General features: G+C 47.6%; 1 protein-coding gene across 2 annotated transcripts; it reads left to right on the forward strand.

Annotated features, from left to right (window-relative positions):
* Nucleotides 1-2,236: 2,236 nt before the first annotated feature.
* KPNB1 (karyopherin subunit beta 1) lies at nt 2,237-23,736 on the forward strand. 2 transcript variants are annotated; one of them, XM_005430552.3, is made up of 20 exons: nt 2,250-2,444; nt 5,247-5,447; nt 7,258-7,410; nt 7,958-8,017; nt 8,119-8,208; nt 9,058-9,168; nt 11,192-11,293; nt 12,120-12,344; nt 13,283-13,474; nt 14,282-14,412; nt 15,330-15,477; nt 15,743-15,814; nt 17,748-17,892; nt 18,518-18,600; nt 19,502-19,609; nt 20,245-20,388; nt 21,138-21,243; nt 21,761-21,875; nt 22,451-22,612; nt 23,145-23,736. In XM_005430552.3, coding segments are annotated over exons 2-20 (2,265 nt in total). In that variant the 5' UTR covers nt 2,250-2,444; nt 5,247-5,330; the 3' UTR covers nt 23,146-23,736. The 2 variants fall into 2 exon arrangements, with proteins under 2 accessions (XP_030920752.1, XP_005430609.2); XM_031064892.1 differs by lacking the exon at nt 23,145-23,736 and having other exon boundaries at nt 2,237-2,444; nt 22,451-22,616.
* The last annotated feature ends 888 nt before the right edge of the window (nt 23,737-24,624 follow it).

Consider the following 24,624-nt stretch of genomic DNA (forward strand, 5'->3'; position numbering starts at 1 on the left):
TGGGGAGGAGCTCGGGGGTGGCTGGTGGGGGAGGGAGGTGCGGCTGGGCAGGGGACTTGCACCCCCGGCGACCTTAGATTTGAGGAAGGAAAGAAGTCTGAAAAAAAGAAAAGAAAGGGGGAACAAAAAGCCCAAAGGCCCGGGTGTAGTCGCTGTGCTGGAGCGGGGGATTTGAGGCTGGTGCTGCTCGAGAAGGGTTTTTGCTTAGTCAAGGTGTGGGGCTGCAGCTCTGGCTGCTCCCTGCAGCCATGGGGGGCACTGGGGGGTGCTGGGTCCCGGTGTCCCGCTGCTGTCCTTGTCACAGCCCCATTGTCACCCCAGACCTGGCACTGTCACCCCACAGCAGTTCCTCGCCTGGCCTGGGACAGCCGCAGGGGTTCTGTGTTTGTGCTGCTCTCGGGAGGAGGGTGAGCTCCCCTCGGATCAGGATTGGTGCAGCCTTTGTGCTCAGCCTCCGTTTTGAGGGAAAATCCTCTGGGTTGGTGCTGGGGGGTCTCAGGATGCCCCAGCTGAGCCTGGAGCTCCAGGGCTCTGAGGCGTGAGGGATTTTGGGGAGATGGGCAGGAGCTGCTCATGGTCCTGATTGCCAGGTGCTGGGAAGGGCTGGGGGAATGTGGATTTTCCAGGGTTTCATTTTTCCCCTCTGCCTGGTGGGATTAGTCCAAGCTTTCATTTTTCCTTTGCTTTGTGAGAGGCAGGGCTGGGTGAGAGCAGAGCCTGGGCTGGCACCAAGGATTTGTGTGCCATGGGGAGGTGCAGTGGCCCAGGCTGGGAGGGGCTGGGTCCTGGGGGAGGATGAGGATGAGGAATTGAGGCCTGTCCCCACCACAGGATGTGGTCCCTGGGAAGGGGCAGGAGAGCCCCCGGGGTTTGGGGGCATCTCCCAGTTCCCTGCTGGAGCCTCCTGCTCTTCCTCACCCCCCTCCTCCTCCTCTCCACCCCTAATTTATCCCTTTTTACCTGAGCTGTTCAGTGCCACCTCTGCAGATGTGCCAGGTCAGGCACATCTGCCTTCACCTTATCAAATCTGAGCTTTCTTGTGATGCTGCTCATTTTTTTAGCTGAATTTACCCCAAAACCTCATGAAAAGACAAATTTTCCTGCTAATTTATGAGTGAGAAACCCAAGGATGCTTCTCCACCTGTGAATTTCAGTTTTCTGGTCCAAGGTGGCAGCAACACTTCTGGGTTGTCCTGTGAACTAATTCTGGCTGGTTCCTCACTCCTAATAAAATGAGAGTTTAAGATTTGGTTTGAAGTGGTTTAGCAGAGTCTGTTTGTAGGGTTTATTCTATTGCATTAAATTTAGAATATTTGTAATGCCTTCCACCCATCCCTTTAAGCTTTCCCCCATTTTTTGACCCAAAATTCTTTAATTTGAACTTTAAAGAGTTTGGGATGGAACAACTAAAATCAATTTTATCTCAAGAGCTGAGCTTGAGCATTGAAAACCTGGGGTCCAAGGCACTGGAGTTGTTTGTTCAACTTTTGAATGTTGGGTTAGTTTTAAAAATGGGATTTTGGTGCCCCAAAATCTTTGTAATTTAGGATTAAGGTTTTTTATTTTTTTAAGATGTACTTTAAGATTTCTTAAGGGATTTTAGAAATGGGTTTCTTGTAAAAAGTAGAAGATTTTTAGGAAAATCACTTGGAAAGCAATGCATCTACTCCCAGTATTTTCTAGGAAGGCTTTTCTGAGCAGGCAAAAAGCTTTGGAGGAAAAATATTCAGGAAAAAAAATAAAACTTCTCTGCTAACACTTGACTTCAGGGAAGCCTCTGAAACGTGAAGAAATTTTAAAAAGGTTTGGAAGAAGAAAAGGTTTAAAAATTGAAGGTTTTAGTAAAGGAAGTGGCACCAATGCCGGGGGGTGTTGTGTGCACTCAGGTGTTTTTTTTTGGGGGGGTTAATCATAATTTTGAGGGGTTAATGATCATTGTGGTCAGCAGAGAGTTTGGAATGCCACAAATCACAGATCCCACAGTTTCCCAATCCCAGTTTGGGTGCGGGATCACCGAAACAACGAGCAGGGAGTTCCTCCATAATTCCCACCCAGAAAATCCATTTTTTGACCCATAAATCCACTTACTTAAAGGAATTCTCAGGGCAGGCAGAAGCAGGGAAGGTAGCTGGGCTCCGGGGTCAGCTCTAAAAAAATCCCGTCGCGGGCAGAGGCAGCGGAGCTTCCACCCTTCCCGCGAGCAGCTTAGCCCGTAATCTCGGCACAGATCCGCCCGGGGGCTGACCCCGCTCTCTCCCCAGCCCACCTTCCTGGTGGAACTGTCCAAAGTGCTGGCCAACCCCGGCAACAGCCAGGTGGCGCGCGTGGCCGCGGGGCTGCAGATCAAGAACTCGCTGACCTCCAAGGATCCCGACATCAAGGCGCAGTACCAGCAGAGATGGCTCGCCATCGACGCCAACGCCCGCAGGGAGGTCAAGAACTTCGTAAGTCCTGGCCTTCCTCCTCCTCTTCTCCTTGTTTGCACCTCGGGAGGGGTCGGTGAGGGTCACCATCCGTGGTTTTCCACCTGAAAAGTCTTATCCTGGTCTCTGGAGCAGCAGCAGCTGCTCGGTTCCGGGAGTTGGTTTCATCCGGATGAGCTTTGGGGTGGGATTTGGACAAAGGTCTTCCCCCAGGGGTTGGTTGAGTGTTGGGACAGCTCTCTATGGAATGGTTGTGATCCCAGAGCTCCAGGAGTTTGGGGTTGGATTTTGGGGTTTCCTCCAGAGGGTGTTTGAGCACTGGGACAGCTCCACAAGGAGGGTTGGTGATCCCAAACCCCTCAGAGCTCCAGGAGTGTTTGGGTTGGATTTTGAGTTGGATTGTTGGTTTCCCCCAGAGCACTGGGACCGTTCCCCATGGAATGATCATGATCCCAAACCCCTCAGAGCTCCAGGAGTTTTGGGTTGGATTTTGGGCTTTCCCCCAGATGGTGTTTGAGCACTGGGACAGTTCCCCATGGAATGATCATGATCCCAAACCCCTCAGAGCTCCAGGAGTGTTTGGGCAGCGCTGCCCGGGGTGCTCAGGGTGGGTTTTTGGGGAGCTGGGCTGGGTGGTCCCTGCGGGTCCCTTCCAGCTCAGGATGCTCCGGGGTTTACGGAAGGTTGTGGTAGGACAGGGCAGGATGGTTTTGGACTGGAAGAGGATCGGTTCAGATGAGCTGAAAGGAAGAATATTTTACAGTGAAGCTCTAACAGCGCTGCAGGGATTGCCCAGAGCAGCTCTGGCTGCCCCTGGATCCCTGGAAGTGCCCCAGGCCGGGCTGGGTGGGGTTTGGACAGTGGGAAATGTTCCTGCCCGTGGCCCTGGGTGGGATTTGAGGTCGCTTCCCACCCAAACCGTTCCATGGTTTCCCCTGCAGCTGGGCTGGGCGTTGATTTTTCTGCAGGAAATGCTTTTTGAGGAAGATTTTTGTTCCCTTTCTGAGGAGGAGCTTCCCCAGGTGCTCTCCAGTCCCCATCGACACCTTTGAAACGCTCCAAGTCTGAACAATGTTCACATGAGGCCCAGGAAGTTTTAAAAGTGGAAAATGGGAAAAAAATTACAAGTTCTAGATAGAAAATTAATAAAAATCCGTGTGTTTCCCCGAGGATGCTTTTTGCCCAGCTGGAGTTCAGAGCCTGCAGGGACAGAAGTGGTGGCTCAGTGGCTTGTTGTTTCTTTTTGGCTGATGGGAGCAAAAAATGGTGCTGGGATTTGTGCAGTGCTCTGTGGCTGATTCAGCTCGGCCCCGAGCTTTTTGTTTATTTTTTGTGTGTCAATAGAATCTCTCTCAGTAATCCCAGAATTGCTTGGGTGGGGAGAACCTTGAATTCCGTCCATTCCCACCTTTCCTTCTGCCAGGGTGCTCCCAGCCCAGCCTGGCCTTGGACATTGCCGGGATCAGGGGCAGCCGCATCAGAGGGTGGATTTGGGTGGGAGATGATGGAGCACCTTTGGTCCTTTATTCCATGGGATTTTACTGGGATCAGGAGCTGTCCTTGCGCACTGGAATTGAACAATTTGTTGCTGTTTTCAGCGTCAAAAATCCAGCATTTAGGTGGAAACTTGGAAAATGAAGGTGTGGAACTGGAAATGCTGATAAAAGGCATCCCACTCCCTCCAGTTTTGAAAGGAAATGTTGTTGGTGTGTAACTGGAGATGCTGAAAAAATTAATCCTCATCTCTTTGTTTTTTAAAGAAAGTTTTATTGGTGTATGACTGAAAATGCTGGAAAAAGGCTAATCCTTTCCTTTATTTTTTATGGAAAATATTGTTGGTGTTCAAGTGGAAATGATCAAAAAAAAAGCATTTCCCTCTCTCTATTTTTTTGAAACAAGTCATTGGTGTATAACTGGGAATGCTGAAAAAAATTCATCCCATGTCCCTCCATTTTTTAGAGGAAGTTACTGGTGTAACTAAAATGATGGAAAAATGAAATCCCTACCTCTACTTTTTAGAGAAAATTTTACTGGAGTATGACTGGGAAATGCTGAAAAAATCCCTCTGTCTTTTAGAGAAAGTTATTGGTGTATAACTAAAAATGATGGAGAAGTGCAAACTCCTCTCTCTATTTTTTAAAGACAATTTTACTGGTGTATAACAGGAAGAGCTGAAAAAATCCATCCCACTCCCTCCATTTTTTAAGGAAAAGTTCCCAAAGTCCACCACCAAAAATGCTCCTGATTGATCCCAATGCCCTACAAAATTACCAAGATAATTTTGGCATAAAAAATTTGCTCTTTGGGGTGAATTCAACCCCAATTTGTTGAACTTTTACCAGGAAGTTAAGGAAAAGTTCCCAAAGTCCACCACCAAAAATGCTCCTGATTGATCCCAATGCCCTATAAAATTACCAAGATAATTTTAGCGTTAAACATTTTGCTTTTTGGGATGAATCCCACCCCGATTTGTTGAACCTTTGCCACGGCAATCCCAGCCAGGCTCTTCACGTCCCCAGCACCGTTTTTCCAGAAGACCCCGAGCGATTCCTGGCCCAGCTGTGGGTTTGGGGTCTGTGGGGTGTCTGATCCCCATTTCTCCCTGCCCAGCTGTGGGTTTGGGCTCTCTGGGGTGTCTGATCCCCGTTACTCCGGGCCCAGCTGTGGGTTTGGGGTCTGTGGGGTGTCTGATCCCCGTTTCTCCCTGCCCAGCTGTGGGTTTGGGGTCTCTGGGGTGTCTGATCCCCGTTTCTCCGGGCCCAGCTGTGGGTTTGGGGTCTCTGGGGTGTCTGATCCCCGTTTCTCCCACCCCTGGCCGCGCAGGTGCTGCAGACGCTGGGCACAGAGACGTACCGGCCCAGCTCGGCGTCGCAGTGCGTGGCCGGCATCGCCTGCGCCGAGATCCCCATGAACCAGTGGCCCGAGCTGATCCCGCAGCTGGTGGCCAACGTCACCAACCAGCACAGCACCGAGCACATGAAGGAGTCCACGCTCGAGGCCATCGGCTACATCTGCCAGGACATCGTGAGTGGGCCGGGGCGCTGGGGCAGGCGGGTTCTGCGCTGGGATGGGGCTGGGCTGGGGCTTGGATTCTTTGGGTTGGACATTTTTGGATTGTTTGGGTTGGATTTTGGGTTGGAGATTTTTGGATTCTTTGGGTTGGATTCTTTGGGTTGGAGTTTGTTGGATTCTTTGGGTTCGATTCCTTGGGTTAGAGGTTTTTGGATTCTTTGGGTTGGAGATTTTTGGATTCTTTGGGTTGGACATTTTTGGATTCTTTGGGTTCGAGTCTTTGGGCTGGAGTTTTTTGGGTTCTTTGGGTTGGATTCTTTGTGTTGGATTTTGGGTTGGAGTTTCTTGCATCTTTGTGTTGCATTGGTTCTTGGGTTGAAGATTTTTGGATTTTTTGGCTTGGGTTTAGGGTTGGATTCTTTGGGTTGGATTTTTTGGGTTGAAGTTTTTTGGATTTGTTGGGTTTAGCATTGAGTTCTTCGAGTTGGACTTTTTTGGGCTGGATTTATGGTTTAATTTTGGGTTGATTTTTTTTTTTAGTTCCTTGGGTTGGGTTTCTGGGTTGGGTTTAGGGTTGGATTTTTGGGTTGGATTTTGGCTTGTATTCTTTAGGTTGGACTTTTTATTGGATTTTTACTTGGATTTTGGATTGGGGATTTCGGTTGGATTTTTGGGGTTGCATCTTCAAGGTTGGATTTTATCTTGGATTCTTTGTGTCGGGGTTTTTGGGCTTAGATTTTTTTTGGGGTTGGTTGTGATCCCAAACCTGCCAGAGCTGCAGGAGCATTTGGACAGGGTGGGATTTCGGGGTGTCCTGCAGGGCCAGGAGCTGGGCTGGGTGATCCCTTTCCACTCAGGACATTCCATGATCTCCCACGTGGTGATCCTGGAGGGCTTTCCTAACCTTGAGGATTCCCTGGAGGCTTTTATGATCTGCAAGGGCTTTCCTGACCTGAAGGAATTCCAGATTTCCTGGAGAATTTCATGATCTTGGAAGGCTTTTCCAACCTCAGGGATTCCCAGGAGGCTTTTATGATCTTGGGCTTTCCTGACCTGAAGGAATTCCAGATTTCCTGGAGATTTTCATGATCCCGGAGGGGAGTCCCTGACTTTGAAGATTCCCTGATTCCCAGGAGGCTTTTATCATCCTGGAGGGCTTTCCTGACCTGGAGGAATTCCTGATTTCCAGGAGACTTTTGTGCTCCTGGAGAGGATTCTTTGATTTCCAGGAGACTTTTAAATTATCTTGGAGGGCTTTCCCGACCTGCAGGATTCCCAGGAGACTTTGATGGTCCTGGAGAGCTTTCCCGGCCTTAAGGAATTCCTGGTTCCCAGGAGATTTTTCGGCTCTGGAGGGGATTCCCTGGTTCCAGGAGACTTTTCCTGCTGCTGGCAGCTCCGGGCAGGTTCCTGGAAGGCCTGGCCTCCTTTCCCACCCCAAATCCAGGTCACCGTTCCTGAGGGGAAGCCTCAGCTCAGCATCCACATCCTGGGGAAAACAGGGATCAGCCTTGGGATCCTCCCCGGGCTGGAAAATCCGGAATTTCCTCTGGCCAGGGGATTTCTGAACGATTCATGCTCAGTTCAGACTTCTTCCCATCCCAGGTGCTGCAGGAATTCCTTGGATTTCCCATGATTTCCTGGTTTATCCTAAAATTTTTCTAAAACATTTGTATATTCTGGCCAAAAAAAAAATCCCTTTTATTTGTAGATTCTGCTGCTTGAAAACATGGAAAAATCTATTTAAATCATAAACAAATTTTAAAAATCTTTTTAAATCATAAATAATTTTATCCAGATTTTTTTTAAAATATTTTTTCAGGATCCAGAGCAGCTCCAGGACAAATCCAATGAAATCCTGACTGCCATAATCCAGGGAATGAGAAAGGAGGAGCCCAGCAACAATGTGAAGCTTGCAGCTACCAACGCACTCCTGAACTCTTTGGAATTCACCAAAGCAAACTTTGACAAAGAGGTGAGGAAAGAAAAACCCCAAAAATGCCAGAATCTTGGGCAGGGCTTGCAGGGGGAGCTGCTGATCCACGGTCAGTGATGAGGTTCATGCACCACGCTGAGTTTTGATGGATAAATCCTGTGGAAACTGAGACTTGGATGCAGCCCTGGGCAAGGCAGGGGAGCACGGACCTTTTCCTTTTTTTCCTTCTTTCTTCCCTTTCCCCCCCCTTTTTTTTTTGTGAGAAATTGCTGAAATTGAAATTCAGGGACCAGCAGGATTTTTGGATTCTGAAGTTCTGCTCTGTCTTTATTTTGGACAGCCTTGAAATTGAAGTTTTGGATTTCCATTTTGGGGGGAAAAAATTGCCATTTTGGGGGAAAAAAACCACTTCAATTTTGGGGAAAAATACTCCCATATTTGGGAAAAAATGGTTTAAAATAGAGCAAGGAGTGGTGCCCTGTGTCTGTGATGATCCAGATGTAAATTCACCCTCCCTGGGAAGCCTTTAAAAGCTTAAATTCTTCTTTAAATATCTTTTAATGTTCTTTTATTTCTCTTTTTTCAGTCTGAAAGGCACTTTATTATGCAAGTAGTCTGTGAAGCCACACAGTGTCCAGACACAAGGGTGAGTAAATTCAAAATTCCCTTCCTGGGAAATCTCTGCCTGCCAAAAATATGTTAAAAATAATGAAACTGTGTGAAATTGGGCATTTTTCTCTGCCCCAGGTACGAGTGGCTGCCTTACAGAACCTGGTGAAGATAATGTCCCTTTATTATCAATATATGGAGACCTACATGGGGCCTGCCCTCTTTGCTGTGAGTGGCTTATGTTTTATTTATAAAATAATCTTATAATTGATTATAAAGTAATTTGTATATTTCTAATAAACATATAATAATTTAATGTATAATGGGTGTATATTAATATAATGTAATAATATAATTTGATATAAAAATATATGTTAAAAATATGTGAGTAATATATTAAATTAATCTATTATAAATTATTTATTTATAATAAATAAATTTTATTTCTAATTCTAATATTTATTCTTCTGATTTTCCTCTGCTTGTATTTTCCCTCATTTGTATTTTTATTTCTCAGGTTTATTTCTCTGATTTCCCCCCATTTGAATTTGTATTTCTCACTTTTTTTGGCTGATCTCCCTGTGTTTATATTGATATTTATTTTCTTGATTTTCCTCTATTTATATTTCTGTGATTTCCCCCATTTGTATTTCTCATATTTATTTCTCTACTCTCGCTCTACTTGTGTTGGTATTTCTCACGTTTATTTCTCTGATTTCTCTTTGTTTATATTTCTATTTCTCATGTTTATTTCCCAAATCTCCCTCAATTTCTGTTTATATTTTCCATTTTCATTTCTCTGAAGGCCATCTCTTTCAAAACTTCCATTCCTGATTTTCCTTTGTTATCCCTGGGAATCCCAACCCCTAAAAAAATCCCTAAAAACCCAATCCTTGAGATTCCAAATGGGACAAAAACCTCAGGTCAAGGCGATAAAATAGGGGGGGGGAAATCCAGTTATTTGTAATTTTAAACCTCAATAACTTGAATTTCCCCCAGTCTCCTCCTGATCCCCCACAAAGCAGGATGAATTCTGGCAGGACCAATCCCTAAAATCTCCTTTTTGTGCCGCGGCAGATCACGATCGAGGCAATGAAGAGCGACATAGACGAGGTGGCTCTGCAGGGCATCGAGTTCTGGTCCAACGTGTGCGACGAGGAGATGGACCTGGCCATCGAGGCCTCCGAGGTGGGGCTGGGATCCTTGGCGTCCCCTGGGGGTCCCCTCGTTGATCCCCTGGGGTTCCCCTCATCCATCCCCTCATCCATCCCCTGGGAATTCCCTCATCCATCCCCTGGTGATTCCCTCATCCATCCCCTGGTGATTCCCTCATCCATCCCCTGGGGTTCCCCTCATCCATCCCCTGGGGTTCCCCTCATCCTCCCCTGGGGTTCCCTCATCCATCCCCTGGGGTTCCCTCATCCATCCCCTGGGGTTCCCTCATCCATCCCCTGGGGTTCCCTCATCCATCCCCTGGGGTTCCCTCATCCATCCCCTGGGGTTCCCTCATCCATCCCCTGGGGTTCCCCTCATCCATCCCCTCATCCATCCCCTCATCCATCCTCTGGGGTTCCCCTCGTTGATCCCCTGGGGTTTCCCTCATCCATCCCCTGGGAATTCCCTCATCCATCCCATGGGAATCCTTTCATCGGAATCCTTTCATCATTCCCCTGGCATTCCCTAGGATCCCCTCATCCATCCCCTGGGATCCCCTGGAGTTCCCCTCATCCATCCCCTCATCTAACCACTGGGAATCCCCTCATCCATCCCATGGGAATTCCCTCATCCATCCCATGGGAATCCTTTCATCATTACCCTGGCATTCCTTGGGATCCCCTCATCCATCCCCTGGGATTCCCTCATCCATCCCCTGGGATCTCCTGCTCTTCCCCTGGAACCTGCAGCTCCTGGCTTTGGCCACCCCTGGAGTTCCTCCTGCTCTTCCTGGGGGAAATTTGGGAAATTCCCAGGTGGTTTTGGGCTCACAGCACCGCGTGAAAAGCCCTAAAAGAGATTTTGGCTCCTCTTTTTGGGAGCTTTTTAATTCTTCATTTGGGGGTTTTGAGCTCCTGCTTTGGGAGTTGAGTTTTTGGCTCCTCTTTTGAGACTTTTTAGCTGCGGATTTGGGAAGTTTTAGTTCCTCATTCAGACTCTTGGCTCCTCCTTTGGGAAGAGTTTTTAGCTCCCTAAACTTGGTTCTTTAGCTGCCTAACTTGGTTCTGGCCCAGGTTCTGCTCCCCCAGGTAAACTGGGGGTTTTTAGCTGACTCTGAATTTGGAATTCCTGTTAATCCCAAAATCCTGGGATGGTTTGGGTTGGAAGGACCTGAAACCCCAGCCATGGGCAGGGACACCTCCCACCATCCCAGCTGGCTCCCAGCCCTCTCCAGCCTGTGGGTTTTGTTCAAGTAACACAATTTTACCATTCTTATTCCCTATTTCCACCTAAATCCACGTGCAGCTCCTATCACAGAGCTCTCTCATGCTTCCCTGGAAATAATCCATCTGATTAATGAAATAATGTCTGAAATTCTGGGGTCTGCCACGGTTATGACAGAGTTTTTCTTCCAAAAGATGGCTCACATTCCCTAAAATCCATGATTTATGAGTCAGACCTGGAATTCTGGATGAAATAGAAGTAATTATCCTGTGGAATGGCTGGGGCTGGAGAGGAATTTGGGGAATTTGTTCTGCATGCAGATGCTGTTTGCAGAAATTATCTGTGGAGATCAATAACAGCTGAAACTTTGAAGGGCTCTGCATGAATCACATCCATTTTTTAAAGGCAGCTAAATCTATATTTATGCTTGCATTCCCAAAAAATAAGAAAACCAAGGATAAAAGGACAGGCAGCAGCAGTGGGGTGGGGTTTATTTGCTCCAAACCTTTTGCTCCTTCACCTCGGGGTCACTTGATAATTACACCTGACAGCCAAGTGAAAATGGGGATAATTGTGCCCTGTGAGGAGGGATGAGGCATTAAAGTGGATTTTGGAATATTTAAAGTGGATTTTGGAATATTTACCTCAGTGCAAAGTGCCCTTGAGGCAGCTCAGAATTTGTGCTGGGGAGGAGGGGGGAGAAAAAAAAAGGAAATTATGCCTCCTGGAGTTGATCATTCAGCCCTTTAATGCTGAAAGAATAGAAACTTATGTAAAACCAGATAAAAATATTGATGAAAATAAACTTTTCACCTCTTTTTCTTCTCTGCAGGCAGCAGAGCAAGGACGGCCCCCAGAGCACACCAGCAAGTTCTATGCCAAGGGGGCACTGCAATATTTGGTCCCTATTCTAACCCAGACCTTAACAAAACAGGTGAGTGCCGCATTCCCTGAGGGAACTGCAGCTCAGGAGCTCTTCCACCTCCCTGGCTCCTTTGGGAATGGGGTTTGGGATTCCTCTGATCCCTTTTGGATCCCAAAAACGCCCCAGGAGGTGGCGGTCCCTGGTCTGTGATGAGCTTTCATGCACCACTCTGAGCCAGTGATGCAGCAGTTTTTGGGCTGAGACTGGGACTTGCCTCCTTTTCCCCGATCACATCCCAGGAGCTGTGGTTTCTAGAGAGGTTTGGTGATTCCCTCTATTCCTATTTGGAATATTTGGGGTTTAAACCAAATATTGCACATGTGGGCTGCAATTCCAGGGATTTTTGAGGCCTTAGGCCCTGTTAAACACTTCCAGGGATTTATTTGAGCCGTGCTTCCCAAGATGTGTGGTTTCCAGAGGGTTTTAGTGATTCCCTCTATTCCTATTTGGAATATTTGGGATATTAAACCAAATATTCCACAGCTTCATGTGAGCTCCCAATCCCTGGGATTTTTGAGGCCTGGGTTTGCTTACTCCCTGTTAAACACTTCCAGGGATTTATTGGAGCTGTGCTTCCCTATATTTGTGGTTTCCAGAGAGGTTTGGTGATTCCCTCTATTCCTGACAGAATTTGCTCTTGGGCCTGTAACTTGTATGATTGTCCTTGGTCCCAGGCTGTAAAAAGAATTATTTTATCTCCTTACTCCGTGAAGAGAGCTCACCGGCCATTAATACGAAACCCAGGCCTGCACACTAAAGCAAATAAAAATTAAAGTGTAAAAAAAACAAAGTTCAAACTTCAGGTTCAGTCACCGGGGGATTTTTTTCCCCGCAGGATGAGAACGACGACGACGACGACTGGAACCCCTGCAAGGCAGCAGGGGTGTGCCTGATGCTGCTGGCCACGTGCTGCGAGGACGACATCGTCCCCCACGTGCTGCCCTTCATCAAGGAGCACATCAAGAACCCCGACTGGAGGTACCGCGACGCGGCCGTCATGGCCTTCGGCTGCATCCTGGAGGGGCCCGAGCCCAACCAGCTCAAACCCTTAGTAATACAGGTCAGCGTTGGGCACGGGCCGCGGCTCAAAATCTTGTGCTTCTTCGGGGGAGGGTGGTCGGTTTGCGTGAGGTTAAGGAAAACCAGGAGGGTGTAATCTGGTTTTGGAGGTAAAAACCCCTTGTTTAGGGACTGCTAGGGCTAAAAATCTCGTGGTTATTTGGAGGAGAATGTCTGATTTCTACATGCTCTTATTTTAAAAAAATTCAGAATGATATCGCCTCTTTTGGATGTTTCTGGAGCCTGAGTTTTGTAGGGTTTTAGAGCCCAAAATCACTGGGTTAATTGATCTTATTTTAAGGAAAATCAGAAGGATGTCACCTGTTTTGGATGTTTCTGGAGCCTGAGTTTTGTATGGTTTTAGAGCCCAAAATCGCTGGGTTAATTGAGCTTATTTTAAGGAAAATCAGAAGGATGTCACCTGTTTGGGATGTTTCTGGAGCCTGAGTTTTGAAGGGTTTTAGAGCCCAAAATCACTGGGTTAATTGATCTTATTTTAAGGAAAATCAGAAGGATATCACCTGTTTTGGATGTTTCTGGAGCCTGAGTTTTGTATGGTTTTAGAGCCCAAAATCGCTGGGTTAATTGAGCTTATTTTAAGGAAAATCAGAAGGATGTCACCTGTTTGGGATGTTTCTGGAGCCTGAGTTTTGTAGGGTTTTAGAGCCCAAAATCACTGGGTTAATTGGGAGAGAATGTCTGGTTTCTACATGATCTTATTTTAAGGAAAATCAGAAGGATGTCACCTGTTTTGGAGGCTTCTGGAGCCTGAGTTTTGTAGAGTTTTGGAGGGTTTCATTTGAGGAAAATCAGGAGGGTGTAATCTGGTTTTGAAAGTAAAAATCTCTTGTTTAAGGGTTTTTAGAGTTTAAAATTGCACGGTTGTTTGGAGGCGAATATTTTTTTCCCCCTCACGTGGTTTCTCCTGGCTCCTTCCAGGCCATGCCAACGTTGATAGAGCTGATGAAGGATCCCAGCGTGGTGGTCAGGGACACGACAGCCTGGACCGTGGGCAGGATCTGCGAGATGCTGCCCGAGGCCGCCATCAACGACATCTACCTGGCCCCGCTGCTGCAGTGCCTGATGGAGGGGCTGAGCGCCGAGCCCAGGGTGGCCACCAACGTCTGCTGGGTGAGGAGCCCCCCTGACCCCGCAGGAATCCAGATCCGCTGGGAACAGCAGCTCCTGCTGGGATCTGGAAGGGTTTTTGTGTTGCCGAGCGTGAGCGTTCTGCCAGCAGCAGTGCTGGATTGTGCTGGCTCCTCTGTGCTCATCCGTGAATTCAGTGGGCAATTCCAGGGACTGGAAGTTCAGCCCTGCTCCAGGCAGCTTGTGCAGATGCCTGGGACTTTTTCCAGGAGGGAATTTTCCTTAATATCCAACCTGGACATCCCTTGAGGCTGTTTGGTCTTGGCTGTCCAAATCTTGCCCGTTTCCCCTCACAAATCTCTCCTGTTTTCCTTCACATGTTCCCCGCACAGATCTCCCCTGTTTCCCGTCACAAATCTCTCCTGTTTTCCTTCACGTGTTCCCCTCACGAATCTCCCCCATATTCCCCTCACGAATCTCCCCCATTTTCCCCTCACGAATCTCCCCCATTTTCCCCTCACGAATCTCCCCCATTTTCCCCTCACGAATCTCCTCCATTTCCCCTCACAAATCTCCCCCATTTTCCCCTCACAAATCTCCCCCATTTTCCCCTCACGAATCTCCATTTCCCCTCACAAATCTCCCCCGTTTTCCCCTCACGAATCTCCCCCATTTTCCCCTCACGAATCTCCCCCATTTTCCCTCACGGATCTCCTCCATTTTCCCTCACGGATCTCCTCCATTTCTCCTCATGAATCTCCCCCATTTCCCCTCACGGATCTCCTCCACTTCCCCTCACGTCTCCCCTATTTTCCCTCAAGTTGAATATTTTTATATTTTGTGTTCCAGGCTTTCTCCAGCCTTGCTGAAGCTGCCTATGAAGCTGCAGATGTGGCTGATGATCAGGAAGAACCAGCAACCTACTGCTTATCCTCCTCTTTTGAGCTGATAGTGCAGAAACTGCTGGAGACTGCAGACAGGTAAAACAACCTCTCCAAAAAACCTTTTCTCATTTATTTCCCCCTCCACACTCTCAGGCTCTTCTTGGCAGCTGAGATCTGGTGTTGGATTAAAACGTGGCTTTAGTTGGTATAAAAAAAAACCCAGAGGAATAGAGGGTGCAAATCCCAGGAAGACACCTCTTCCCACTGAATAATTTCTCATAATTTTGTCCATATCTGGTTTTAGGAAGTCCAGAAGTGTCCCTTCTCCCTTTTCCTTCAAATTTCTCCTGTTTCCTCTCACATCTCCCCCATTTCCCCCTCGCATTTCCCCTCACGACTCCCCCATTTTCCCCTCACATTTTCCCCTCACATCTGAGGCAAAATATTTAGCTCTCAGATGCAGGGAAAAAAAGGCTAAACGTCAAATTTTGTGGTGGCTCGAAGGTCACATAAATTTGACAGCTCTGGGTTCAATCCCTGGATCAGCTCCATGGACTGATGGAGCTTTTTTTTGCTGCTGATTCTCCTTAAAAACCTTGTCCCAGTTCAGAGTTTAAACTCCTTCCCTGTCTTCATTTGCATCCTGCCAGGAGTGGAGTGTCTGGCTCAAGGCTCTGGAGCCCATCAGTCATCTCAGGTGCCTCAGTTCCAAATTTCACACCCTCAGGGCTGTCTGGGGGGGGCTCTGAAGTGCTGCTCACCTGACACCAGCTCCGAGGCTCCTTGTGTCCCTCTCCTTGTTTGGGAGAGCTACTGAAAATCATTTCAAAAACTGAAAATCGCTAGAAACAAAACTGCCAGAAGCGTCCTCACAAATTCCCGTTATTTCAAGGCTTTCCAAGTGGCTCCTGCTTGTCACAGCACTCAAATGGAGCTGTTGCTGGTTTACTAAAATTAAAAAAAAATCTGTTTCCAAGCACTTGGAGCTGCAAATCTTCCTCCTTCTGTTGCAGACCTGATGGACACCAGAATAACTTGAGGAGTTCTGCCTATGAATCCCTGATGGAAATAGTGAAAAACAGTGCCAAGGACTGTTATCCTGCTGTCCAAAAAACCACCCTGGTCATCATGGAGAGGCTCCAGCAAGTGCTGCAGATGGAGGTGGGTAAATCCTGGTTTGAAATTAAAAATTTAAATTTAAAACTCTATCCCTGAGAGTGTCCAAATCCAGGGATGGTGGGAGGTGTCCCTGCCCATTTGGGATTTAAGGTCCCAAACCACTCAGGGATTCTATATTCAGCTTCTTCACAGCCCCTGTGCTCTGAAATCTGAAAAGAACAAATATTTAAAGTACAACCTGGCTCTCCCTGGAGCTGCCAGGATCCCAGGCAGCCTCTTCACACGTGGGATTTTGTTCTTGTTTCAGTCTCACATCCAGAGCACCTCTGACAGAATCCAGTTCAACGACCTCCAGTCCCTTCTCTGTGCTACTCTCCAGGTACGTTCCTCTCTCCTGGGTTTGCTGTGGGAATAAAGTGATTTTTGAGGTGTTTTTGTGCCCCTAAAGCTGCACCCTCAGCTCCCAGTGCTGAGAATTGAATGAAAAAAAGTGGATTTTGGGTCCCAGCTGACACGTGGGAGGTGATGCAAGGTTCAGAAGTCTCTAAGTTGTGCTCTAGTGACAAAATTCAGGGCAATATGACTCAAAGAATGCTGTTGGGGATTTTATAGATTGTCTGTGCTGTCAGATTGGTTCTTGGGTTGGCTACAGCCTCAACAATCCCACAGACAACAACAACAAAAAAATTTCCCTCAAGGCTCTGATTTCCTCATCTGCCTCTCGTGCTTGGTGCTCCTGATCCAAATGGCACCAATTAAAATGTTCTGAATGTCTCCTCAGAATTCCCAATTAAACATCTGCTGATGAGCAGGAGCCACCAGGGCAGTGCTCACTGCTGCAAACACCACTCAAAAAAGGGTTTTTTTCCCAAAAAAATCAGCTCAGAGCAACCCAGGTGGTCTCCAGGTTGATTTGAGAAATCCTTAATTTCATCCTCAAAATAGAAATTGTTGTTGTTTTCACTCTCCAGTTTTAGAGTAATTTTTGAAAACAATGGGAAATGAGAATAATCTCTCCTTAGAAAGAGTTTTAATGGGGAATTTTCACCCTGGAATCTTGCAGGGTGGGCACTGGGTAGTGTAATCCAGGTGGAATTAAGATGCCAATTTTAATTTCTAAATTTATTTTTTTGCTATCCCAGAACCTGAACTTGAATTTTTTACCCTGTTGCAGCAAATGCTAAAAAACCACTGAGTAAAACTCAGCAGAGAAGCTTTTTTCAGTATTAAAAAAATAAAATATACGGGGGTTTTTCTCAATTTTTTTGTTGTTTTGCTGGAAATGTAATTACGAACATCCAACAGAAGGAAAAACATTTGTTAATATTGAAAATTAAGTGAGAAAATCCTATCACTGGAAGGAACAACTTAGTTTAGTGGAATCTGTTCCTGTCCATGGAATTTGGGGATTTTTAAGCTCCCTTCCCACCCAAACCATCCTGTAATTCCATAAATCAAATCTTAATTATATAAACAGCCAAAGTCCATTTTTGTGGAGTGAAAAATGGAACTTCAAATAATTACTTTCTTCTGGAAATTAAGGATTTTTTTTCTTTTCCTGGAAACTGTTGTATTTTAACCACTTCAAGCATTTCTAAACTTCAATTCAGAAGGGTTCAACCCCTACAAGCTCAGCTGCGACAGAAAAAAAAAAAGGATTTCATTATTATGCTTTTTTTTAATAGGCTAAATTTGGGCTGGTCACATTTAATTCCAGCTTACACATGGCAAAGCTTTGAGAACAGCCCATGCAGCAGGAAAGGGAAATTCAGCTGGAAAATCTGAATGCAGCCAAATGAACGGGACTTTGCAGCCACAAAAGCAGATTTTTTTGGCTGCAAAAGGGTTCAAACAGCTCTTTCATCCTTATCAAAGCTCTCAGGGCTGTGGGAATGCTTTATCTGTAGGATAAGCAGCGATTTTTGCCCAATTTCCACGATTTTTCCCTCAGAATGTGCTGCGGAAGGTGCAGCACCCGTTGGTGTGGGAATGCTTTACCTGTGGGATGAGCAGTGATTTTTGCCCAATTTCCATGGTTTTTCCCTCAGAAGGAGCAGACCCATTGATGTGGGAATACTTTGCCCATAGGATAACTGATGATTTTGCCCATTTTCCATGATTTTCCCCTCAGAACGTGCTGCGGAAGGTGCAGCACCCACGGCCGTGGGAATGCTCTATCTGTAGGATGAATGGTGATTTTTTCCCATTTCCCGTGATTTTTCCCTGAGAAGGAGCAGACCCAGGGCTGTGGGAGTGCTTTACCTGTAGGACAAGCAGTGATTTTTGCCCGTTTCCCACGATTTTTCCCTCAGAACGTGCTGCGGAAGGTGCAGCGCCAGGACGCACTGCAGATCTCGGACGTGGTGATGGCGTCGCTGCTCAGAATGTTCCAGAGCACGGCCGGCTCCGGGGGCGTGCAGGAGGACGCCCTGATGGCCGTCAGCACCCTGGTGGAAGGTCAGGAATGGGGCTGGATCCAGGAATTTTGGGCAAAGTGGTGGAAAATGTAATTTGTGGTGCAGGGAACGTGGGGGGGCTCCATCCGTGGAAGTGCCCAAGGCTGGAGGAACCTGGGGTGGTGGAAGGTGTCGCTTTAGGGTCCCCTTCAACCCAAGAAATCCTGGGATTCTGCAATCCAAACCACCTTAGAGAGTGGAATTTTGGTTTCTTGTATTTTTTTATTATTCCCAAGGAGAATGTGGATAAGGCAGTAAAGGAGAGCTGGGGGTGTTCACGTGGCTGAAGTGCCCAAGGCCAGGCTGGACAGGCCTTGGAGCAACTTGGGACAGTAAAAGGTGTCACTTTAAGGTCCCTTTTATCCCAAGAAATCCTGGTATTCTAAAATCTAAACCACCTTGGAGCATGGAATTGTGGTCTGGTGTATTTTCTTATTACTTCCAATAAGAATTTGGGAATTTGTCCAGTCCAGGAGGAACTGGCTAATTTCAGTGCTCTCAGTTGTTGAGTGGAGGGTTGGTTTTCACTGGGTTTGGGTGGAATTTGAGGGATTTCTGATTTGTTGTTTACGGCAAATGCCAGGCATTGGGATTTCCCTTCTCACTGGAATGTTTTCCCTGCACAGTCCTGGGTGGAGAATTCCTGAAGTACATGGATGCCTTCAAACCTTTCCTTGGGATTGGGCTGAAAAACTACGCTGAGTACCAGGTGTGGATCCGATTTCTCCCTTTTCCAGGGGAGTTGTGGCTGCCCCATCCCTGGAATTTTCCAGGGCCAGTTTGGATGAGTTTTGGGATAGTGAAAGGTGTCCCAGCCCATCCAGTGGGGTCACAACCCAAACAATCCCAGGATTCTAAAATCCAAACCACCTTGGAGCACAGAATTTTGGTTTCTTACGTTTTCTTAGTTACTTCCAAGGAAAAGTGTGGAAAGGCAGCAAATTCCCCTTGGAATGTCAAATCCTGGTGCCTACAAGGGGAATTTGGAGGTTTTTTTCCCCAGCCCAGGTCCCAGCTGGGATTTTCTCTTGGAATATCAATCCTGGCTGGGATTTCCTCTTGGATTATCAATCCCAATGGCCTCCATGGGAATTTTGGAGCAGTTCTTCCAGCCCAAATCCTGGCTGGGATTTCCCCTTTGAAATTGGAATTTAGGCATGTTTCTCCAACCCAGATCCCTGCCACTCCTGGATGTCCTCATGCTTCACCTCCGTGCTGCCAGCCAGCTCGTTATTCCCAGGATTTAATCACCCTCCCATCCCTCCGGAGAGCCGGGATGACCCCGAATTCCCTGGGGATGACCCTAGATTCCCTGGGGATGACCCCGAATCCCCTGGGGATGACCCCAGATTCCCTGGGGATGACCCCGAATCCCCTGGGGATGACCCCAGATTCCCTGGGGATGACCCCGAATCCCCTGGGGATGACCCCAGATTCCCTGGGGATGACCCCGAATCCCCTGGGGATGACCCCAGATTCCCTGGGGATGACCCCGAATCCCCTGGGGATGACCCCAGATTCCCTGGGGATGACCCCGAATCCCCTGGGGATGACCCCAGATTCCCTGGGGATGACCCCCCATCCCAGAGCTGATCCCGGCTCCGTTGCAGGTCTGCCTGTCGGCGGTGGGGCTGGTGGGGGACCTGTGCCGAGCCCTGCAGTCCAACATCCTCCCCTTCTGCGACGAGGTGATGCAGCTGCTCCTGGAGAACCTGGGGGTGAGTGGGAGATTCCCGAGTAACAGTTGGATGCTCACTCTCCCCAGGGGAGTGGGAGGTGGGAGAAGCCTGGGAAAAGTGGGAGGAATTCTCCGGGAATGTCTCGTGTTCGGCGACGCCGCGCGATTTGAACAGCGGCCAGGAGGTGCTGGGGGCAAGGGCTTTGGCTTCTGGGGGAATGTCTCATTTATCAGCTCGCTGAATTCCTAAATAAATTCCTTCTTGAATTCCTGAATTCCTCCCAAATTCCTTCTTTCCCACTCTGCATCGCTCCCACTCCCTCTCCCTGAATTCCTTCTGAATTCTTTCCTGAATTCCTTCTGAATCCCTTCCTTCCTTCCGCCACTTCCGCCACTTCCTTCCTATTCCTTCCTTCTTTCCAAATTCCTCCCTCCCGTCCTCCGTTCCTGCTTAATTCCTTCTGAATTCCTTCCTCCCCTTCCCTCCCTCTCCCACATTCCTGGGACATTTCCAGGCATTTTCCAACCCCTGGCTGTACTTGCTCCGACATTTACCCCCCTTCCACTGGGGAAGCACCCCACACAAACCCCCTGGTGCAGCCTGGGGCCGTTCCCTCCTTTCCTTTCCCCCTTCCCACACTGATCCAGGACCTTTTCGGGGTGTTTTTTCCCCAGAACGAGAACGTGCACAGGTCGGTGAAGCCGCAGATCCTCTCGGTGTTCGGGGACATCGCCCTGGCCATCGGGGGCGAGTTCAAGAAGTACCTGGACGTGGTGCTCAACACGCTCCAGCAGGCGTCCCAGGCCCAGGTGGACAAGGTGAGCTGTCCCCAGTCCCAGGGGACATTGCCAGGGTTTCACCTTGATGCCCAAAGAGGCTGGGCAGAGTTAAAGGAATAAAGTAGGGATTTATTAAAAGGCTTCAAGGATACACCTTGGGCAGTACAAGAGCCTGGCCATGGCTACACCCAACTTGGACTCCAAGTCAGGAGTTTTCTCATTTTTATAAGTTTTGGTCCATTTCCATATTGGGGTTAATTGTCCAATTGCAGCTCCAGGTTATGCAGTCCCATCCTCGCAGATTGCTCCCCTCAGTTTGCTTTGTTTGCACTTTTTGGGCCTTTTTGTTGTTTACACTTTTTGACCTGAAGCTGCAGAGGTGTGCTTGGCTCTGGGGCTGGGAAAGGATTGTTCTGTGTGACTGAGCTGTGAGGAGGGCTGCTAGCTCTCTGTGAGCTCAGAGTCGCTCTCTAAGGCGCTGCAGGGTCTGGGGAACGTGAGAGCCAAAGCTGAGGGTGTCGCTGTGTCCCTGTGTGTGTCCCCAGTCCGACTGGGTGTCCCTGTGTGTGTCCCCAGTGTGACTGGGTGTCACTGTGTCCCTGTGTGTGTCCCCAGTCCGACTGGGTGTCCCTGTGTCTGTCCCCAGTCCGACTGGGTGTCCCTGTGTGTGTCCCCGGTGTGACTGGGTGTCACTGTGTCCCTCTGTGTGTGTCCCCAGTCCAACTGGGTGTCCCTGTGTGTGTCCCCAGTCCGACTGGGCGTCACTGTGTCCCTCTGTGTGTCCCCAGTCCGACTACGACATGGTGGATTACCTGAACGAGCTGCGGGAGGGCTGCCTGGAGGCCTACACGGGCATCATCCAGGGGCTCAAGGGAGACCAGGAGAACGTGCACCGTGAGTGGGATCCACCCCGGGGGCCACCCTGAGAATCAGCCACCTCCTGGGGTCCTGGCTATTCCCAAATATCCGATACGAACCTCCCTAGGCCTCCTTTTGGGGTTGTCACGTCCCTGCTCCTTCCCTTCCGTCATCCAGTGTCACCTCCAAACCACATCTCTTTTCTTGCCCTTACTCCCCTGCATCCCTTTTGCCCCATGAATTCCCTTTTTCCCCTGTTTTTCCCCTGAATTCCCTTTTCTCCTGTTGATTCCCCGAATTCCATTTTTTCCCTGAATTCCCACATTCCCACATTCATGGGGCATTTCCAGGGATCCAGGAGCTCCCCCTGAGCCTCCTTTTGGGGTTCTCACACCTCCCCTGTGACAGGGAGCCCTCAGAGCAGCAATCAGCACAAACCCCAAACAATCCAGGCTCACTGCCCCTCCCAGAGGGAGGATCCAGGTGGGGCCCAGGCTGGATTTTGGGAGCATCCCAAACATTGCCAGAGCTCTGACCGGGCCTTTCCCCGCAGCTGACGTGATGCTGGTGCAGCCCAGGGTGGAATTTATCCTGTCCTACATCGACCACATCGCGGGGGACGAGGATCACACGGACGGGGTGGTGGCCTGCGCCGCCGGGCTCATAGGGTGAGGCCTCCCCGGAAAAACCCTGGGATCTGCCCTTTCCCTGCCTCTCTGAGCATTTTGGGGTCACTTTTGGGGTTGGGCTTTGGTGTTGGGCTCCAGGTGTGAAGGGATTCAGCAGGTGAGAGAATCGTCACAAAAATCCCAGATTTAGGGTTTTTCCAGGAGTTCAGTGCCCAAAACCCCTCGTCCTTAGGGAGCAGAGGAAGCCAGGTTAAAATCCTGGAATCTGCCCTTTTTTCCTGCCTGTCTGAAGGTTTTAGTGTCAGTTTTGGGGTTGGGCTTTGGGTGTTTGGCTCCAGGTGTGAAGCGATTCTGAGGGTGAGAAAGTCGTCACAAAAATCCCAGGTTTGGGGTTTTTCCAGGAGTTAAGAACCAAAAAAACCCCTCATCCTTAGGTAACAGAGAAAGGTGTTTTCATTTCTCCTGAATTGAAGGAGAGTTATGGAGAAATCAACCTTTAAACAAGAACTGGAGCATTCTTTAAATCACAGTTTTCCCAAAATCAGCCCCCCTGACCAGCATTTTGTGCCACTCACATGGTTTTTTTTTTTTCCCCAATTTTCCTCTGCATCCAGGGATTTGTGTACAGCTTTTGGGAAGGATGTCCTGAAATTAGTAGAAGCCAGACCCATGATCCACGAGCTGCTAACGGAAGGGAGGAGATCCAAGACGAACAAAACGAAAACCCTCGCGACCTGGGCCACGAAAGAGCTGAGGAAACTCAAGAACCAAGCTTGGTGAGGGCTCATCCCTGCTTTTTCCCACCTAAAAAGTTATACAATTGGCTCAGCTTAGCCCGGGAAGAGTCACCATCCCAAAGTTCTCTTTTCCTGGTTTTTTGTGGGGTTTGTATTTCTCTTTCCATCCCACAAAGTCTGTTTTTCTCAATTTTAAAGTTGGAAAAATCTCCAAGACTGAATCCAACCCAATTTTTCCCCCCCTTTTTTTTTATTATCTCCTGATTTGAGGTGTTTAGGTTTGGGGTTTTTTTTGTTGTAATCCTGGACTGTTAAATTTGGAAAACTCTCCAAGCTGGAGCCCAACTCAAGGGTCACATCCCCACAAATTATTAAACACTTTCAATGCTCTGAATTCCCTTCTCCCTCCTGACTCCCCTTTTCTCTCTGAATTCCCTTTTCCCCCTTTTTTCCCCCATTTTCCCCTCCATTCCCTTTTCCCCCTTGAATTCCCCAAGTCCCTTTCTCCCCCCACCAAAATCCCATTTTTTTTTTCCCCTAAAATCCCTTTTTTTTTTTTTCCCTTTTCCAGATCTGTTACCATTGGGACGACACCTGAGGACCCCCACTGGATAAAAAACCAACAACAACACCAAGAAAAAAAAAAGGAAAAATCTCCAATCTCCTAGAAAACCCCCCAAAAACCCCGGGAGTGAGGACGTGTGCGGAATGTTTGGGAATGAGAGGATGCTGAGGATGAGTGAGTGAGGCTCGGAACAAAAATCCCAACCTTTGGTGACCCCCGGCATCCAGGAGGGAATTCTGTGCCCCGAAAGTTCCAAAAGAAAAAGGGGGAAAAAGCAAAATTCCCACCAGCCCAAGAGCGGCTGAGCTCGGAGGAGAAAATGAGGGAAAAACGGGGAAAATTGGGATTGAAGTGGTGCTCTGTGAGGTTTTGGCTGCTGGAGAGAGAGAGAGAGAGAGAGAAAGGTGGAAAACTGGGATTTTCCCAGGGATTTGGGATTTCCCAGGGATTTGGGAATTTCCAGGATTTGGGATTTCCCAGGGATTTGGGAATCTCCGGGATGAGGCAGATCCCGAAGGAGAGAGAAGGAATCTCAAGAGGAGTGAGTGTGTGTGAGTGAGGTCATATCCACATTCTCAACTTCCCAAAAAAAAAAAAAGAAAAAAAAAAAGATTTCTTTGCAGTTTCTCTTTTTTTTTTTTTTTCCAAAAAACAAAAAAAAAATTCCGGGAAAAAAAAAAAAAAACACAAAAAAAAAAAAAAGAAAAAAAAATCTAAAATGTACAAAATTTAAGGGTTCAGCTGTTGCATTTCATAACTGAGGTTCAGGCAGTAAGAGATAGGGAAGAAAAAAGTAGAAAAGAGGGAAAAAAAGTGAAATTTAAGGAAAGTCGCTTTTTTTAGGGATTTTATTTTTAGGGAATGCTGAATGTTTGGAGCTCTTGGCTTGTCCTGCTCAGCAACAAAAGCGCCTTTCCTTCCTTAAATATTCAACTGTGAATGTAGAAATGGGGGAAAAAACACAATTTTTGGGTTGCAGGGAATAGAAAAATCCGTTTGTCCAGCGAGTTTCAGGCTTCAGAAAGTCCAAAAAAAATCAAAAAAGTCAGGAAAAAAAATTTTAAAATGAGATTTTTTTTTAAAAGTGCTGCAAAATGGGAAAAGAGATCTCCTGACTCGGACTGTAGCAGAATCAAAATTGTGCCAAAGAGTTCAAAAAGAGGTGAAAAAAAAAAGAAATAAATAAAAATATGCACAAAAAGAAAGAGAAAATTAAAAAATTCAGGTGATGTTTAGAGAGGAAATTGGATGTGGGAAAAAAACCACAAAAAATGGGATTAAAAGCTGTTTATTTGGAATTATTTGGGATTTTTTTTGCTTTTTCGGGGCTCGATTCAGATCAGGCTCGATGTGGTTTTTGGTCTCTTGCTGCACTTGGAAAAACACAAGGAAAAAATAAAAAACAGGAAAAAAAAAAGGAAAAAAAAAGAAATTTATATAAAATATATAAATATATAACTTGAGTTGAGCTGACAACGCCGGCGCT

This window comes from Geospiza fortis, unplaced genomic scaffold (genome assembly GCF_000277835.1).
Source record: "Geospiza fortis unplaced genomic scaffold, GeoFor_1.0 scaffold315, whole genome shotgun sequence".
In the NCBI taxonomy this organism is placed as follows: domain Eukaryota; kingdom Metazoa; phylum Chordata; class Aves; order Passeriformes; family Thraupidae; genus Geospiza; species Geospiza fortis.